The 20,445-nt window shown below is 42.5% G+C and overlaps 1 protein-coding gene across 1 annotated transcript; it reads right to left on the bottom strand.

The window, feature by feature from the left end:
• Positions 1-212: 212 nt before the first annotated feature.
• E2F7 (E2F transcription factor 7) lies at positions 213-16,284 on the bottom strand. The gene is made up of 12 exons (XM_041411312.1): positions 16,204-16,284; positions 13,420-13,695; positions 11,317-11,485; positions 8,654-8,935; positions 7,858-8,016; positions 6,675-6,812; positions 5,646-5,840; positions 4,913-4,997; positions 3,773-4,292; positions 2,622-2,892; positions 941-1,365; positions 213-389 (listed from the first exon to the last, which is right to left on the bottom strand). Exons 1-12 carry the CDS (start codon positions 16,282-16,284, stop codon positions 213-215), a joined length of 2,778 nt encoding a protein of 925 aa, XP_041267246.1.
• Positions 16,285-20,445: the final 4,161 nt, after the last annotated feature.

The raw sequence follows: 20,445 nt of genomic DNA, 5'->3' as shown, positions 1-20,445 counted from the left end.
CAGTACTGGAGGAACAATTCAATAAAAGGATTTCTGTACCAAAGGTCATTTTGAAGAAGATGGCTAACAGAACCAGTGGGTGAATGGATAGTGGGGAAGCATGCCAAAAGGGGTGACATTTTAACATGCTCCTCTTGCCGGGTAAGAGCTTGTTGTCTTGTAATTGATACAGGGTCTGAGGACAATCTGCCCACCCCTTGCGAAGAGTGGAATTAGTCAGGGCTGGTACTAGAGATTTCCAGTCTCCTCTGCACAGAGCTGCCATTTCTGGTCTGGTTGCCTTCATTTTTCTTCCATGCCACAGGGTCTCCAAGACTTCCAGGAGTTTTGAAAAATGCCTCATTATGTGCAGGACGAATACTCTTGGGAGTGAGAGGAGCTGACGAAGGCTATTTGTGGAAAAAAAAAAAAATACCCCAAAGTGATTCAGCATAGTTCTCTCAAAGTCTAGACACAAGCAGGCAAACAGAGGACAGCTGTGAGGTATTAATCCCTGTACCTTTTTCCATTACATAGTGAAGTGAGATCAGAACAGGGCTGAGGGGATAATCCAGGATACTACTACCTGAAAACTGTTGCAACCAACTGATTCCAGAATTCTGACACAACCCTCCTGTCCTCCTAATGTTTTTCTGTAGCCATTGCATAACACATAGTGACACTATCAGATGGGGGAAAAAACTTTAGATTGCTGGGGGATTTTAGAATTTCTGTAAGTTATAAAACCACTTCATTGTTCAGTACTAAACATGCTATGCTGGGCTATGACTTCAACAGTGTCCCACACCCTGTGCCACCCTTGAAATGACACGCACAAACTCAGTGGAAGACCAGCTCTCAGCATGCCAACTCGGCACTGACACCAGCCTGCATCACACGCTGCCATCAGGCACCTGGCACAGCTCCTTCATCACCACTCCAGCCCACCTGTCTCCCTTACCTGCTGCAGCTTCAGAAGGGTCACCGGGTGTCCCATACACACAGGGGAGTCCAGCTTAACAGCACTGCAAGATCTTGTAAGCACAGGACTCAGGTGCAGAGCGGGGGGAGCCGGCTGCTGTGGATCCACCGAAGGGGCGGGTGAGACCTTGGGCGTGACAACGGCCGTGGTGCTTATGAACACAGGGGTGGTTGATGCCAGACTGGACATGCTGAAATTCGTGGAGGCAGCAGCTGAGAAGGAGCCATCAGGAACTGAGGAAAGAGGACTGGTGAACGAGGGAGAACAGATGAGAGGGAAGGAAGCCAAGGCTGCTGATGGCACCATGACACAGGGTACACTCAGAGAAGGCAACTGGTTCGCAGCCAGGCTGATGGCACCAGGGGCTTGGTTTGCAGAGAACAGGAAATTAAAACTGCTTAATCCTAAACCAAAGAGAGAAAAAACAAAGCATTAATAATCTTGAAAAAGGGAACTAAACTACTGTAACTTCATCTACAATAGGAAAAGTGTGTGACAGTAGAGAAGAGTCTGCCTAGGAAGTAAACTATGACAAAACCAATAAAAAATAAGGAAGAAAAGTGTCACAATCCCCTAACTCTTCCAGCTGCCTTTCCTTATTTGCCTCCATTTTCCCCCCTAATTGTCTATTCACTGTACCTGCATCCATTTACTTTGGTAATATGAAGTACCAACCACATCCCTTACTGTTTCCTGCTCCTAACTTTGATTAAAAGCAATATCCTGGCTAAATAAACTTTTTTTTCCACTAACTGGAATTATCCTCTGCTATGAAAACATAGACATTACTTTTAATGAGGAAAATAAAACCCAGACAAACCAAACCCAACAAATGGGAGACACCCACAAGGATATATCACAGAGGCATTAATTTTGCTGAGAACAGCTGAACTACTGTGTTGAAGCAGAAGCTGCTCTGGCTCCCAGCTTGTCTGATCTTCCAAAACACCAGGATCAGCATTTTTAAACTGAGCATCTTCAACCTAAGTGAAATGCCATAGACCCCACTCCGTGTCACGAGTGACTCAAAGACTAAAGCAGTAGTCATGGAAATCTGCCACACATCCTGTTCCTACAAAGCAGTCATCCACTGCACACAAACACAGGCACTAAACATGGTGGACACGAAATCCCACTGCAGTATTTTCAGCGGATTCCTCTAGATCCCCTCAGTGTCATACAAGCAGGGCTGGCTGCATTCCCAGTGCCTTGGGCTTCAGGGGTTATACTGATGATGCATGTTACAAGACAGTACAAAGTTTGAAGGTGATGAAATTCATACACTCAGGGGATGCTGCTGTTCTGTATTGGCCAGCTTTCTGCCAAATCTAGACTTCCAGCTTCTTTGAGATTTGAATGCTGGATAACTGTCTTTTTTGTACATAATTCAGAATTCATAACTGTCTTTTGTACATAATTCAGGCATGCAAACCCCACAATGTTCAGTGCTATTAATGTTTGGGAACCTCACAAAAATGTCTCTTTTCAGAGGAGCAATAGTTCACATTGAGTCAAGAGATTTCAGAGTTACTAAACTACTACAGAGAACTGCTGTCAGGGTTTTTTATGCCAAATATTCACCTATTTGTTAGGACTCAGTATTTGCTGAGTGAACAGATACAGAGGTTTGGATGCCTCTAGATCTCATGGCTGTCCTTACCAGTAGTAGGCTGAACATAAAGGTACTGTGGTTGGAAAGGTTGATTGGCATTTTCTTTAGAGATGTGCTCATTTCCTGGAGGGGGTTCATCAGGGTCTTTTTTATGAGATTGTTTTTCTTGCTCCTGACAATCTAAAGGCTTAGTAGACTCCTTGTTTGCCACCTCTGGAGCAGCAGGACTTGCAAAGTCAAGATGATTTGTTTCTAGATGTACAGCAGCTGAACAGCCACTTCCTGGGGAAGATTCTGCCTTGGGTGACTCAGAAGGCTTCTAAACAAAAAACAAAAGGGGAAATGAAGAATCCAAACTGAAATAAAACAGTGCAATACCTGTCATGAACTTTCCCCATGCATCTGTGCAAAAGTGCATCACAAACCTGATTAGAAAATCACCAAGTTAAAAGTTTTGTTTGGGGATTTGAAGAGTCATCTTAGTGATACCTAAACTCTGTACCGTTTGCTGCACTTCACATTCAGTACTTGGATATACTACATAAGAAATACCTGACCTCTGGGATTACTTTTTTATTGATAAGAAAAAACACTTGATTCAAGTGGTTTATATTCAATATTCAAATGGCTTATATGACATGGTGTTGAGCTTGACCCCTACTTCCAGTATTTAAGAGAATTCTGAGATAACTGCACATCACCTTCATCATCATTATCTTTCTCTCACCAGCCTGCTGTGGGCAACACTGGGCCTCAAAGAGAGGTACTCAGGCTGGAGAGTAGGGGGAAAGAACAAATCACATTTGCTATAGCTCAGTAGAGTAAGCAACGCTGCTGCTGTCTGGGAAAGCCCAAGCTAACAGGGGAAGATGAGAAGTAATAATTACATTGATTTCTTCCCCTCTGATCAGTTGTTTTGCTGCAGAAAATGATCAGGATGCTATTTCCAAAGAACAGCTGAGCATCACATCACTATGCAAAGCAACCCAAGTCCATTTTCCCCTGGTGGTGTGAAAACATCTCCCAGTAAATGCTTATACTTCCTGATACAGCCCACTTGCAAGTTTATTAACATGTGGGAGACAGCATTTTTATCTCTCAAGAGCAGTGCACTGAAATTTCCCTTCTGAAAACACTGAATTAGACAGAAATCCTTCCTTACTATGAGAAAGCCTAAGTGATAAGGAAATTCACTTTACCTTGGGTACTACAAGTGAGAGGGGCAGATCATTGTGCTCCAACGTCTGCTTTTTGGCAGCTGGCTCTTCATCATCTACAGGTGCAGAGGGCGATGAGCACTTGTGGGAGCTGCGCTTTTGGCAGCCAGAGGGAGGTACAGCAGCCTGAGCTTCTGCACTCCTGTTTCCCAGGTCTCCCGCAGTGGGCAGGTGCTCCCTCAAGTTATTTTCCTGAAGACCACCACACAACATAAAAAGGGATGAAGATGGGAAGCACAGGAAGGGTTGGTTGGGGACCAGGGTAGCTTTTCCATTTTCTGTTTTGGAGGCTGCTGGAGTGGAAGAGTGTGAAGCCTGGCTGCTGATACCATTTGGTAGTGAGAAGTTTGGCACATCTGCCTGAACCACAGGGAAAACTGCCTGAGGCAAAGGGTTAACACAAAAATCAGAGTCCCCAGGAACTGGAAGAAGAGAGAAAGGTAAGCTTATGTTGGAGCTCTTTGCTGAACTTAGTATCGTTTCAGTGTCACAAGCTTTATTCCTGAAAAACAAAAAAAACCCAAATAGTAATGAAAATAGGAAGAACATTTATTCCAAAATTAAACCCCTATTCTATCCCTAGAAGCAAAGAGATACATATTTGGACATAAATGTGGAAAAATTCAACACCCAAACAACAATTTTTTATACAGTTTACAAGAAGGGTCACTTTTTATCACTGCTAGTATCACAGAAGCAGAGTTCTCAGGTTTCTGATAGACCAATAATGCTTTTGGCTGCACTTGTCTAGTCAATAATTCACAAATTAATTCAAATTGGAATAGGTATAGAGAAGACAGATGACAGACAGAGATGCCTTCCATGGAATCATAATTTGCTCAACCTACCCAGACAATAAGTCAAAGGATGCAGGAATTACCTATATAAACACATATGACAGAAAGAACTACTGCAGCAAAACACCAATACTAGTACAAGTACAGATGGTTGTAAAATGACCATGGGGAAAAAAAAGGCTGTGCTGACATCCAGCAATATTAAAATTGTAATAACAAGACTTTATGGCAACTCTTTTATCTCAGTCTCATCAATGGAATCTATCCTTAAACTAAACATGACAAGCACAAAGCTGCAACTGGACAACAGCTAAGACCAACCTACCCAGTATCTTCTTCTATTTTCTGCCTGCAGATAGCTGCTAGATTTATCATTTCCAAACAATTTTCATCTGAATTCACGATACAGGCTGAAAGAACAAAGAGGAATTCAATTAATCACAGACAGGTTTACCAAGCATATTTTGATATTGGCCATATAAAATAATTGCTATAATTTTTCAGTCCTGACACATTTTTATAACATCCACTAATCACCAAGAGCCAGAACCTGCAAGACACTCAGAACTCTCAGTCCCACTGGAGACATGTTCAACATCATCATTTCCTATAAGAGGGAACTGTGAAAAGCCCTGTAATTACTTTATCTTTTTTAACAACTGTCCATTACATTGTTACAGTAAATTTCACTATATTAGGAACCATAAAATAAAGCAAGCATTTTGTGGCTAAAGAATTTTTCTTAATCAAGTTCTCACAGAAGAAATTGTAGTATAGTTGCAGTTAGTACAGAACAGAAGCATTTAACTGCAGAAAATAAACTGCAGATTCAATTGCAGTATGGCCCAAATTCACCTCATGTAACTTTAGGCATTTGACTGCAGGTTCTAAACCAGAAGTTTCATTGTCATGTGCACAGTAGAAATATAGGTATCTCCCAAGAGTAGTTCACATATTTAATTATACTGATTCACCCAATCAAGTGCCTTAAATTGGTGCATGCCCTCACTTGGGCAGGTCCAGTGGGACAGAAAAGAACATGCTTCATTAGTAGTTACCTTGCCTCTCTTGACGTGGGCTGTTAGGCTCAGAACAGACCTTCCTTCTGGTTGCCTCACAAGGCTGTGCACTGTTAAATGAAGCGTGACGTGTAAACCTTTGCTTTGCAGTAGCACTGCTCTGGTACTGGGCACAGGCTCCTCTTTGTGTCTCTGGCAGAGGATCCGATGTTGGGCTATGACCTCTCAGCTCATCTGTAGGGACATAATATTGTACAACAATCCTTCAGGCAACACAGCTCATAGTTTAGGCTTCTGCCATATTACCAAACTTGGCATTAAGGGAAGAGGCAACCTCTACATTATCTCAAACCTCACAAACTGGAACAAACCTAGAACTCAGTAAGCACCAGTAGACAAGGTAAGGGCTTCCTTCCTATCCATTCCATAGCAGCTACAGCAGCAGCTACATTCCAGTGTGCTAGCCAGGAGAAGAAAGTGTACTAAGGTACTATTTATGTTATCCTTCATTTCATTTGTTCCTGGCACTGTCCTGATGCAAATATCAAAGCCAAAAGGTTCCCTTTGCTCTGGCTTCCAGCCAAGGAACATCATCTTACAGAGATGTGCTATCCGACCACCTCGTTCTTAGCAGACAAAGCTTTTGTAGAAGGGGCCATATGCAAGAAACAGCCCTGCTCTAGCTTGTTACGGCCCCTCACAAAGAAAATAATTCACTGTATAATTATGAAGGAATTACCAAAATTTTGCAACCCAGAACAGCTGTGGACCCAGATTTGAAGATGTCAGTGCTATCTGCTACTGCTCTACAATTCACACAGTTATGCATACAGTTATCTCAGTCAGCATAAACATACCTACAAGACACAGTGTCCTTCAACATCCCTCCACAGACCCAGATCTTGGGTGCAAAGTCTAACAAGGGCAAATGTTGAGCTGGCAGCAATTAATAATCGCAGGGTATGCATTGTATGCTGAACCATTCTTTACACACAGAAAGCAACCTTTTACCGCTTGGGAAGGGACTGCCAAAGCAAAAAGAAAATAAATGCAAGCTACACAAGTTACCAGTTTTTTCAGGGAATTCCACAGGCCCAATCCACTTGAAAGCTGGTTTGCGTCCTCGCTCCTCCGTGACGTGGACTTTCTTGATCAAGCCTAGGCTGGTGAGAACGTTGGCAATATCATACAGTCTTCGTACCTTTGCTAACCAGAGAGGGCAGGAGTAGATAACAGTCAGGTTTACAATGCATATAGAACATATCCATATGCTAATTTCCTTCCAGACTATCCCCACAGCTTTCATAGATGAGGTGGGCAAAATCAAATTGGGATGGACTTAGGCCACCTCCCATATAGTCTGCCATGCCAGCTCCCATCTGACTGTCACTGCTACCTCATAGCTTAGCTGCTCAGGTTTAAACTCATCTGCTTCATTTTGATGGATATAGGTTAGGAAATGATTATAGCAACTTGCCCAGAAAAGGCAGCTACCTCCATGTGGGTAAAGAGAAGCTGGCAAAAAGCGGCACAAGAGTGCACAGCTGATCACAAGAAGACACCTATTTATAATTTCTAAAAATGTGACACACTCAGAAAAATCTCTGTGACTGTAGTAAATAACATCTTTGAGCTGACTATGACACCCACATATTTTCAAGCTAAACTCCTCACATTTTTTCTTATACTTGGTGTAGAATTTCAATACTGAAGTGCAAGCACTTTATTTTAAAAGTACTTGAAAGACTTAAAAGTCTTTATCTCAGAATATTTATTTACTAATGCTAAGTTCTCCCATGTTATCCAAGGCACTGAAGTACTAATCCTCACTAACGGAAAGCAAACCCTGCCATCCAGCTGTAAAAGATTTCTGGGGTAAAAAGGAGAAGGAACATATTTCTCCAGAGAGAAAATTAATTCCCTTAAATTAAACAACATGCTTCAGTTCTGAAACATCATTCAGGCAGTACAGGAAACAGAGTTTAAGTATTAAAAAAAAAAAAAAAATCAACAACAACGCATTTTCTTCTTATTCTGAAGCTGAACTTGGAGATAATTGTCAAAGTGACTCTTCCCCACACCAAGCTCTGTTTTCACAAATATGCATGTGCAATATAAAAAACCCCAGAACATATTTCAGGAAAAGATGCACAAATTGCTTTTGCTGTTACTGGTGTCTGTTTACTGTCAGTCCAAACATGCCCCATTTTCTTTACTCACTGACTGATTTGCCTCTCATTAGCCATCTTACTTTTAAATTTGCTGTAGTCCACTGTATCCTGGGTTTCTTCTATCAGTATCTTTGCTGCGATGTCCAGAGTGACTATCTTGGTCTTGGAGACAAGGAACAGCATGACAAACTTTTGGCTCATAATCCGCAATGACTTGTCCTTTCTGCTGTTTGCAGATGCTGTGTTACAAATAATACCCAAGCCTCTTAGCATATGTCATCCATCACAGCCAGAAAGCTAGTAAGAAGGTTTCTCACACACAAAATAGGTAAAGTATTTCCATGCCAGAAAGCAGAAATTTATGGAAAGGCAGCAAATAATTGATTAATGAAGACACAAGTCTCTCTTCAAAGGGCAATAAAAATTCAAACTTGCAGAAACAGCTTTTAGGAAGTGAAATTCCAAAGCTGATTCTATGTTATGCTACACAGTTTTGTGTCACTGTAATTTTGTGACTCTAGTGGACTTTGTAACTTAAAACCATCATGTGTTATGTGGGCAGCATGCAAAATGAAGATGGTTCTTTCTGACAGGATAAAGCATTTACTGTCAGATACAGGTGGGGAAAGAACTGGATTGTTCAGCAGAACTTCCTGCTAGTCTGTAAGACAGAGAGAAAAATCTGTCTTGAGACCTATGTTAGGGACAGAACAGAAGGAAGAATTCTGTACTTTCCGTGGTGAATTCAGCACCTTTTTGCATAGGATAACTTTTTATTATTTAATTTAGAGGCAAAGAAAGGGAAAAAGTGACATAGTAAACTGGAGAAAGAGATTTTGTGTCTGTGTATCACCACACTTTTAGTAATCATCCTACCAGAGGTGCAATCCGGTTCTGAAAAGTCCAGTAATGGTCTGTCTTGAGAATCTGGAATAGTTTCCTTTTTCCGTTCTCCAAATTTGTATTCTAAGTCCTGTTCCTTGTTCTGGGAGGTCATTAACTCTCCATACTGCAGCTCTCCTGCCTCCTGAAGCATTTTCAGAGTTTGATTGAGGTTGTGCCGGCCGTGCCAGCAGTATTGGTTCTTGGCCACACGACTGACCAACTGCAATGACTCCAGGACGTTCACAATATCGTAAATTCGTCTCCGCTCAACTCCTGTTTGGGAAGTGGGGGGGAGCAAATAAAAAAGACATAGATGCTCATCTTAGTTCAGCAGAAGCAAACAGAGAACAGGTTGTTCTCTAACAGACATTTTCACTGTTCACATGGACACATTCTATTAGATACATCTATATTTGCACACTGAAAATCTGCCTTATGTGTGGCCAGCTTCACAGTATGTTGCTCTTTGTCCACTTTCTTAACTTCCAGCCCAGCCATGGCTGCAGCTCAAATCACTTACACTGTGTTTAGAACTGATTGCAGTCTGCCAGCCCCGTTCACTCAGACCTACCCCAACTGTCCCAGGGTCTTCAGAGCACTTTGGCCCTTCCTTAGAGAGCTTCAGCACTCAGACACATAGCTGTACACAAGCCTGTGTGTAACAGGGCAGAAAAGGGTCGGTCAATGAGAGATAAAAGCCCCTCGTACAGGAATCAGGGGAAGAGTAGTCCTCCACTTGCATTTACAGTGACACAATTACTTTTACTTGCTAAGCAAGTACCAAGTAAAGGGGCATCAACAGTTTCACAAGGTGCAGAGTGCCATAGAATGAGATCTACTGTTCTCAAACACAACAGAAACAAATTATCCATGCTGGCTGTGTCTAGTCCTATAGAAAATTTATGAAATATGTCCAGCTTGAGTTCAGCCTGACTGATGTGAGCAAGGTTGGGGACTGAATATGAACAGGTTGGTGGCAATGCTGTCCTAAGTGCTTGTGTCCAGCGCTGTTTGAAGCATGGCTGTTATATGTAACACAATGTACTATAAGCTGGTAGCAGCATCTGCACCAAAAGTCTTCTAACAGTTAACATCAGCTGAGCAGAACAAGTGCTAGTTAGGGTGAAAGGTTTTGAAAACTTCCCTGCGGGAGGCAAGGCCATAATGTACCTGGTTACCCATTTGAAGAATAGGCATAATACTTGCCAGCCTCAAACACATATTGGGTGAAACAATTCATGAGTATTTCCAAGTGTGGGAAGAATTTGGAGCAAAACATAATTCAGAAAAACAAGAATGTTACACATATCCTGGTGTCTGTCAGGCACCAGCGGTACGGCCCCCTTTGTGGCCTTCCACAAGTCTTCCGTGAACAAAGCAATATACATTTGTAGCAAAAGCTGTATCACAGACATCATTTGTTACATTGAGAGCAGCAACATCAGCAGGGGGCAATTTTGTGGTCACTGAAGCAAATGGACACAAGCAAAGAAGGGAAAACCAAAGGGAGAAGGACAAGCAAAACCTTCCCCTTTCTGGGAGGTAAAATTTCCAACAGTAAGTTTTAGAAGAAAGTTTCTGTTATTCAGGAAAGCAAGGTAATGCCACTCCCAACACAGAATAGAGCACTATTCCTGTTCAGCTGTACAAGGCTGGAGTATGAGCATCTCATGCAAACACATAAAGGAGTAAATGCAGAATCTAAAAGAACAATTAATTTAAAAAAATAATTTATCTATTTACCTAATCTGTTTCTATCCTATTTCCAATTCACTCTACCAAGGCAAATAAATGGGTATTTCGAGGCCTTTCTTAACAGAGTCACAGATGACATGATTCTTCTGTTCCTTTTCTTCCCAAACCAGAAAAATTTGCCAAATCCTTTCTGTTAATACCTGAGTTTTAAATGTAGACACAAGATTTATTCAGTTTAAGTCCAATTTTGCAAAGGCCTTCCTAGCTAAGAAACAACCTCTCCCAGGCCTCAGATATTTTTGTTATTTATGTGTCCTGTCTGAGTCCTCTCTCCCAAGTTTTATTACTTCTTGCAGATATTTCATTAATCTTTCAACTAAAACCAAACTTAACAGCAGAACCAGCAAATGTGCTACTCAAAACAAGACCTTTTCTCATGGTACTCTTGTAGTTCTCCCAGTGCCTTCCCATCACAAGGTGATATTCAAAGCTAAGGTAACCTTGATGAACCACGTGATCTCAGAAGATACGATGTCAAACATGTTCACAAGTCAGGGAGTAAACACAACTGATCTCCTACACATACCAGTTTGTTCATTTTGACAAAATTTGTTGTCTGCAAGCCCTCCTTCAGAGGGTTTGTAAATCCTATCTCCTTCAGTGTTCAATGAATTGAATATTTAAGAAAACAACAGAGTTGGTAAACAGCTGGAAGCAAGATCTGTCTAGTAAAAAGTGCAGAAAGTCAGAAAGCAGATTTCAAAATGGTAGTGGCTACCAAACAACAGACACTGAAGAATATTAGGCATCTCCAACTCTTGATTAGTATGATTAGAACAGCATCCATACCCTGGGAAAGGTAGATCCTGAATGTAGTCTGTTAGAATATGATCTTTGGAAGGCCCACCTGTTAGGTTACCCCAGGGGATCAGTTACCCCAGTTTCACAGGTATACATACCAAGAATTGAAGCCACTTCATCCAAAGAAATGGTAGTTTTCTCTGTTGACAATGGATAATTTGGATAGCGAGCTAGAAACTTTTGGCACAAGAGTCCTAAGCTTTTCTGTTTTCTGCTGGGCCTCTGCTTTTCAAATTCATCAATCGTGCTGTCATCTACTATAACATACTGTTAAAAAATAAATGTTAACCCTTTAGTGCAGAGCTTTTAAAAGCAAGACATAGTCAAGTGAGGCTTATTTCAGATGTTATCAATATTTAAGATCAGATTTTCTAATTAATAAAAACATGGACTCATTGAAAGCACAGAGCACTTGGATAACACAATTGCAAGCTCTTCTTATTTCATCACACAAGACAGCTACAGAAAAATTCTTATCTGTGCAATCATTAAATAGTGGTCATGCATAAGGAAAAAAACCAGTAAGATCAACATTCAAGACTAGCAGATGGTAAGATTATACTTGGAAAGAGTATTTCCTTTGGAAACAAGAAGAATATGCTCTCAAACACTTCTGGATCTAATAAAACTGGAGATGCAGAAGCCATCAAGAAGTTCCTGCAATACCTCTGTTTGCTGTCTTTTATAGTGACTCTATCACTTCAAGAAACTGGTGACTGGGGAAGGGGTGCGGCCACTTTACTCAGAGACTATAAAAGGTGCTAGTTCAGTCTTTCAACCTTAAACTTAGTCAAGATGTTAGCTTAAGTAATTCTGTAGGATGGTCTGAAAGTGGTCTTTCTGACCCTGCAGTGGGAAGAAATAGAAACCAGCAAAATCGTGGTGGCAAGAATGTAGGAAGAGGTATGTTTGTTTATCACAAAACAAGAATGATGGAGGATTATTTTGCACTAGTTACTCTGGGGTTATCTTCTGTGTTATAAAAAGGAAAAGAAGTCTTGCCCTCTGGCAAAGAAAGGCTGAAAGTGGTGGTAGCTGTTGAAACCCGTGTTTCCTAGTTTATGGGGTCTTAAACTGTCTTTAGCTAGCTGCAAGTAAGTTACCTTGTGGCAGGCTGGTGCTCTGGTAGAACTGAGTTTTATGTGGTATGGAAATAGCAGTATTCTTACTCTAAAACTTTTCCTTCTTTTGCATGTTAACCCTTCTAAGTGTAGAAGATTATTAAATGAAAGTTTTATTAACTAGGAAATAATTGAACTCTTTATAGTAGCCACCCCAAAAATGCTGTGTGATCTTAACAGGCTTGGAGTGGTAATGAACCAACCTTAAACATCAACTATTTTTTACCTAATGGACACTATGTTAGGAATGATCTTTAGAGAACTGTTTGCTTAGTTATGACGATGAAAACTGCACAATTTTTACACTACTGTTGCTACTGCAGTTGCTGTAAAAACTACACTTCCAGAGTGATCTGTACCTATGAAATGATACTTCTCAGTAGAAGGACCCAGAACTATTGTCCTGTAGCTGAAATAAACAGGGAAGGATATCCTACAAGAAATAAACGAGGAGAGGAAAAAAAAGAGCATGAAGGAAGAAAACTGCAATGATGCTTACTACAGTGTGATGTCATTCTCTCCAGGGACAGACTTAATGAAGTGAGGACAGGAATCAACCCCTGCATTGCCTAAGTCTTGTGAAGTAGAAATTTTAATGCTTGACCTTGCTTTCTGACCACTAGTTTGGGGGCTGGGGTAAAAGTGGGAAAAAAAGCTTTTGCAGACCACTTTGCAGGACAGTTGCAGATGGGGTCTAAGATTTGGAGAGTATGTTCTCTCATTGTCAAATTTATTTTTGAAAAGGATGCTTGTTTAAAACAGATCTGGCAATTTTCTTTCTAATGTGGTCCAAAAGTACTTCACTTGGGGAAATTAAACATTTAAGTTCTATTTCCTTCATTGTCCTTTTAAATAATATTCAGGCTCTTGAGAGGATCTCAGGTCAATTACTAGTAGGATAGTTACTTTTGAAGTCCTACTGCTCAGACATTGCTGTGTAGGCAGCTGTCCTTGGGAATGTCTTACAATTCTGCACCATTCCATAGGAAGCAAAGAACCAGTTGGAAGAAATCTGAGGAGCAACTTAAGGAAGGTGTGAATCCTAACTGAATACAAGGTTGATCGTGTTCTGAGTCTCACCTGTAACGAATCGGGTGTGTCACTCTGCTCACTGTTTTCTATGGGTCTGAAGAGCTCTTTCTTCTTTTCCCTGTCCCTCATGTCAGGACTAGCAGCACTAACAAGAATCTTCAGGTTAGCAGTAGGGGTCCAGGGATCAGGTTGAGGTCTGTCAATGATCTTAACAGGTGTAATTGGATTTCTTTCCGGTGTGCAGCCTTTTTGCTTCGATAAATCAATAGGTTCGTTCTTAATGGGAGTCTTTGGGGCCATCCTGGGTCGATCATATATGTTTTCCTATTAAAAACAAAGTTTTTTAGACACAAGAGGAAAAAAACCATTCCATCAATCAATTTCATGATTCTTATGAAGTTATTTTTACTGACTTGTGCCTTGGCACTCAGCTATATTTAGCACAGTTCTTCTGCCTTTGTATGGAATGTCAAAATATTCTACATGTTGCTATACTGGAGGAAGTGTATTTGAGATACTGCCTTGAAATACAGACCCTGAGGTCAACCAATCTAACCTGTGGCCTAAAGGTTAGGCTTTTAAACTCTGACTGTTCTTACAAGAAAGCATTGCCCACAAACATAAATCACCAAATTGCAGGGAAACTGAAATCATGCACTGGCCACATTACACTTAGTGAGAAAGTAGAGTTCTGTTTGAAAGGTCCCATGTTAAAAGCCATGCTGGGGATGCAGCTCAACTCACAAAATATCAAACTAAAGGGGACATAACCTCATGTGCAAGCAAGGCAAGTTTTGCATCTGCACAGTCTGCTGCCCAAAGCAACCAAGAAAATCTTCATAACTGTTTGTTGACTACGGCTAAGAGCTGCTAGGAGGAAAAGTCTGATTCATCAGCTGATTTTTATCTTTTCTTGAATGATGCTCAATTCTTTCCAGTCCCTAGCTGCCATCAAACTTTTTTTGTATTTCAGCTCTGGATCCCTTTCTCTCACTGCAAGAATTATCACTACAGATGAACTCCCTTCAAGGGATCAACTGAAGGAAGCATTATTGGTATCCTTGATATATTTTATTTTGTGCTGCAAGAAATCCAATTCAGAAATTAAATAAAAACCCGAAACAAAATATTAATTTATACTGGATTACCATAAGAACTTTCTTAAGTTTTGCCTTTTACTGGGAGTAATTTAACTATTCTGTAGCTGAAATATATTTAAATAGGTGATTCCAAGGGTCATCCTAGCAGGAACAGTCTAGCTGGAAAGCAGAAAAAAGTTCTAGTAACAACTGAAACTGGCTTTTACTAGGTGCAGTTTTGTAGCATTCAGACTGGAAAAAAAATTGGCACATCAAAAGCATTGTGCTCTGAGCACTGATGAACACTTCTGCATACATTCATCTATGAATTACCCAAAAGGATGTAATAAATACATCTCTTTTTTACAGCTAACAGTCAGCCAGTTGTAATTTACTACACTGTGATAAATAGGGGTCAATTTAGAGGCCTTGGAATATATATATATATATTCATATAGTGTTGGCACTCAATATTTTCTTGCAATTTCACGTTTGGCAATGAATCAACCCTTAAGTAATGCAGAAAGTCTATCTTCCCCTAAAGTTCCTGTTCATTATGGCTGGTGGCAGTGGAACTGCAGTGAGGGCAGCTGAAGCAACCTGCTGTTTCAGTACCTCAGATGTTCATGTTTGTGCAAGTACAATGAAAAGCACATGACTATGCCCTTTCAAATCATTATTTCCTACTATCAGATCTTAATTTTCGACTATCATTATTACCTACTAAGGTAAGAAACACTTTTACCCTCTCTCCTCTTTTTTTTTTTCTTTCAGTAGTTGCAACACTGTGAAGTCCTACCTGTATTGCACAAAATCTCAAGGGCAGTTGGTTGAAGAATGAATAGAGAACAGGAAAGTCCAGCCTGATGAACTTAGCATGTGAGCAGGAATTGAAACAAATCTCTGATGTAATAGGAGTGTAATCTGACAAGAACTGTGTGAATTTTGGAGGACTCAGATTGAGCATGGACAACAGGTCATGAATTGCATCTAGTTCAGGAGACACTACTGAGCAAGGTTACGCCCAAGGATACACAGGCTGTCTCCTGGCTGGTGAGGCAGGAGGAAACAATGAGCTTGCTCCTTGCTGAGTGGCCCTACTTAGCCTCTTGACTGGAGAGCTCCACTTTATGAATATAGGCCAGAAGGCAAGCATAGTGGACGTATCCACGAGTGTGCTCAAACTACTGTTAATTAACAGAACTATACTATTCCGCTGCCAAGTCAAGAACCTTGTGGTTCTTACCTTTAGAATCATGAGACTTTACAAGAGCCTTCTCCACCTTACCACATGCTAGCCACTGGGATACTTGAGATCACAGAGTGAGTTCTACTCAGGTGGAAGCCGAGTGGTGTTTCCCGGCGAGGTAGTGCCGGAATGCGATCACTTCAGTAACGGCTGGCACGACTCAGGCTTCTACACGGGCTTATTTCTTTACCTTAAGGGCAGCGCTGGACATCCCAGTGCCCCAGGTGCTCACAGGGAAGATAACAGTAACAGGGCAGAGCAGGTCCGATGGGCAGCTCCTCAAAGGCTGCCCACGGGAGCCACACAAGCGCGACGCAGAGCCCGACTCCCCTGCAAGCGCCCCGGGCGGCGGCCCTGCACCCGCGGCGCTGGGGCTCCGTGGCGCTCTGGCCGCCCCCCTCCCTCTTCCTCTCCTCCCCACACCGGCCCGCGGCTCCGGACAGCGCCTGCAGGGAACGCGCGGCGTCGAACCGGACCGGGCCCCCCGCCGGCGCTCCCGCTCACCTTCTGGGCTGCCTCGGCGCGGCCCCGCCGCCCCGGCCTGGCGCTCGCCAGGTCCCGCAGCGCCAGGACGCTCACCTCCATCTGCAAAGCGAGAAGGCGCTTTTAGCCCGGCTCTTAAGAGGAGCCGCTCCCGTCCCCGGAGGGACGCGCGGGGAGCGCGGCTGCTCGGGGCTGCGTTCCCGGGCAAGGAAGGAGGGAGGGGAGGGAGCGGGAGGCTCGGCGGGCTCCGCGCCCTCACCTCGGCCGGGGCCGGGGCGCGCGGGGGGCGCGCGGCTCTGCCGCTCCCGCCAGGCGCCCTCAGACATCGCTTTACAATCCGGCCAATCAGGCGCGGCCGCCGGGGAGCCCCGGTCGCGCCGCCGGCCAATCAGCGCGCGGGCAGGCGGCGCGCGGCATCGGGCGCGCGGGACGGGGACTCCCGCCCGCGCGGAGCCGTTTCGCTCCTTTTCTTGGCGCCGCCGCCCTCCCCCCGCGCCCTTCCCGCCGCCCGCCCCGCCAGGCGGGAAAGGGCCGGCCCTGCCTCCGCCCGGGGAGCCGCCGGAGCCGCTGCCCGTCCCGAAACCCGCCAGCGGGGAGCGAGGGCTGAGTCAGCGAGAGGCGGGTGCCCCCTCGGTGGCCCGGCCGCCGGCTCGTAGGAAACGCCGCCGCGGTGTCCGCGCCAGGGCAGCGCCGCCCGGGGCGCGGGTCCAGCGGCTCAGCAGCCGCGGCAGCTCGGGCAGCGCTGTGGCCCTCCACCGCATCCCCTGAAGCGAGTCGGAAAGGTAGAGCGAGCAGACGCCATGGGGAGCGGTGTGGAGCCTTCGCTTTTCCCTGAGGCTGCTCCGTGCGTTTCCCTCCTTTGGTACCTCATTACGCACCCAGATAGAGGAAGAACTAAAAGGGAGCCGTGACCAAAGTTAACAAAGCAAACAAACCCCGGCAGCCTGTGAAGCGGTGCAGTGCTGAGATTATAGTCGTACCTGTTGAGACTAGGGAGAGACAAAGTTGCCAAAAAAAAAAAAAAAAAAAAAAAAAAAAAAAAAAAAGGAAAAATTGTCAAAATCATCACTTTCTGCAATGCAGAATACTTCAGTTATGAAAGTAATTGCTCTTTGCTTGAGACCCTTGCTGGAGAAATTTGCTCTGTGCAGTGTAATTAAATTTGTGTTTTGAAGTGTATTTAAGATTTTTTTTATGTAGGATTTTTTATTAAAGTTGCAACAGCAGACATGCTGCTGCATTATTCCTCTCTTGTTTTGTTGTGGGAGGACTTCCCTCTGAAATAGCTCATGAGCTGGTAATGAGTTGCCATAGAAGAAAAAATCCAAGGCACAGTTCTGATAATTTATAAAAATATTCACTTAGTAATTTTGGTGGAATAGAATAATTTTCTTTTCAATATGAATGTAGAAAACAGCTAGATATTGTCTCTTGCATTAATTATAATTTGTTAATTTTTAAAATACTCTGATTTTTTTCTTTTCAGCAAGTTCCAGTACACCACAGTTTGCTGAAGAGAATTAACTATAAACTCTCAGACAACCTCCTTTTATTAAAAAAAAAAAATCTTAAATGGCCCTGTACAAAACAGCTCTTCATGCTTTTAAAACCTTCCTATTTTTAAGAGGAACATGAATTCCGTGACTGCAAAGTGTGTCTCTCAGTACATATTTGCAGATATGTAGAGAGAAATATTTATAAGGAGTGAGCTATCACTGCTGCTCTCACTCACAGGAACTCTGAAAACCGACTCATGAGAAGCATAAGAAATGCAGAGTCATGGAAAATGTAGGCGGAATCTCGTGTCACAGACTGACAAGCCCAGGCATGATTTCTAGACCAAAGGAGAGAAGTTGAGAAGACAGTGTAGCAGCTGAGAACCTGCTTGTGTGCTGCAGCCCCAGTGACAGGAAATTGCCATCTGTCCCTTTTAGTCATCTACTTCAACTAAAGTGACACCGAAATATACATTCTCAGACCTTTATCTTAGATCTGTCACAGGCATTTGTGTATCCACCGCCAATTAACAACATCTATTGTAAGGTATTATGTGCTGTGAAAGTTTAATAGGTCTAACTGCAATTGCAACTCTAGCACAGAGATTTTCTTGTTAAGACCTTGATGGTGGCTAGGAACTTAACATTTGGGTCACTTGCTGAAATATCATGGCATGTGCATGTAGAAGTTCATTTGATCATTACAGTGATTGTTTCTGGCCTTAGTAATCTGGTCATTGATAAGCCATTAATAGGAATATCTGTAGGTTAGCACAAAATTCGGGAGGCCTAAGTCTAAATACCTGTCTAAATCATTACAGGCTGTGTAGGCAATGGGACACTTTCTACTTGGGATGTTACTGACTTGTAATGCTATGGTTTTGCTGCTGGGATGGACCTGGGGCCTTATTTCACCTTCAAGACTTGTGACTTCTTACAGGTTAAGGAAGCCTCTGAATATAAATGAGTTACTATTAAAGGTCGATCCTAGTCCTCAAGGGAGAATAATTTGAATCACGTTTGACACCTTCATTTAATGTTGCTGTCGTTTCACACGCACTGTGTTCCTGGCAGCAGAGCTGGGGACTGCTCCAAAGGCCCTGGCTGAACTCTGCTGGGCTGCATTCAGCCCCAGAAGGTGTGGAGCTCAGCATGTGGACGAGAAGCAAAAAAGCAGAGCTGCAGGGAGAGAGGCGTCGTGCCTGTGCTTAAAGGAGGTGCTAGAGCCCGCTTTGGCACTGAGTGCAGTAAGGGGGGTGTGAGTCACATCCATAGACTGAGGTGGGAGAAGTGACACATAGCACCAGGTGGGCAGCTGTGGGAGCTGCAGTGAGTGTGAAGGGACACGGTGCTGGTTTAGTCTGAGGAAATGGTTTTTATTTAGACTGGAGAAGTGCATTTCATGGGAGGTATTGATATTGACAGTGATTTGGATTCCTCTGTACAATGATTCTTATGTAACATGGAAAAAAGTATGTTCAGGATTAACATATTAAACTGTTGTACAATGTGATGACTATACAGAACATAAAAATATGCTTTGCTGTTTGCTATATATTTTTATATAGAAACATATTTGTTAAGCAATGCTAATCTTTCCATGAGATGAATACAGAGTGTTGTAGTGCATTTAATAAGCAATTTCTTTGTTCAGTGATATAAACAAAGAACCAAATCTCTAATAGTGAAATGTGGATTTTAACTGGTAAACAAGTTACGAGTTAATCAGAACAAGACTATGACACTGCATTTCCTTGCTTGGCTACAGCAGCTGAGAGAAGGTGACTGATTATCAGATAAGATTAATTGTTGCAGCCATCATATTTCATAACATTTTCCAATTTCAATATCTATTTTTGTATCTATTTTGATATGCACAGGTAATCTACTACAACTGGCAGGAGTAAGTTAACAAACTGACAACTAAATTTAAATACAAGTGCCTTCTCTTGAATGATTTTGTTATTTAACTTTTTTTTACAGAACCAAAACCCATTATCTGATTATTTATGATTTTTAATGAATCATGCATGGACAAATATATATATATATATATATAAAGATATATAATCTATTTAAAATTAATATTATTAATAATTAAGCATTTCTATTAATTTACATCCATTTGTTTCTACACTTGTAAATACAGTATTTCATGCAAGGTAGAGTTGAAAGTGCCAATTCTTTGTGCTAGAAAGCCAATACCTTTGACAGAGGAGATGGATAAAAACAAATATCAGTGTGTTCAACAGCACTTTTCATCTCAGAATAGGAAATAGTTTTTAAGACCTTTAAACCTGTATGACTTCTTGCAATACAAGAAATATGATGGACCAAAGACCCAGTAGTTCCTCTATTCTTTCTCATTTTCTTGGCTGCCTTTTCCTATGAGCTCAGTTGTGATGGAAAATTATATTTCTCCATCTGTTTTGGCTGATATTTGAAATTTCAGGTCAAAAGCTAGGAGAGGAAGAGACAGATCCAATTACGAGCTTTTATTTCCATTAAAAGCCAGACTGAGTCACCCAAGTCAGGGAATCTGTGTACACCAGCATTCTCACCAGTGAAGGAGGGAGTGCCCAGTGTCTGTTGGTGATGATTTCCCAAAATGCTGCTGACTTAGCTATCATCTCTTCCCTGGCGCAGCCTGGAACTTCCCACCCTTCAAGGACCTCAGGCTGCCTTGCTCTAGGTATGCTCTGCACCAGCAGGGACAGTAGCCATGACCACAGGACATTCAAAAACAGCTGGAGGAGATTGCATTAGG

The sequence above is a fragment of the Onychostruthus taczanowskii genome, unplaced genomic scaffold (assembly GCF_017590055.1).
Source record: "Onychostruthus taczanowskii isolate IOZ18803 unplaced genomic scaffold, ASM1759005v1 scaffold35, whole genome shotgun sequence".
NCBI classification, from domain to species: Eukaryota; Metazoa; Chordata; class Aves; order Passeriformes; family Passeridae; genus Onychostruthus; species Onychostruthus taczanowskii.
This window is presented reverse-complemented; position numbering and strand designations above follow the sequence as displayed.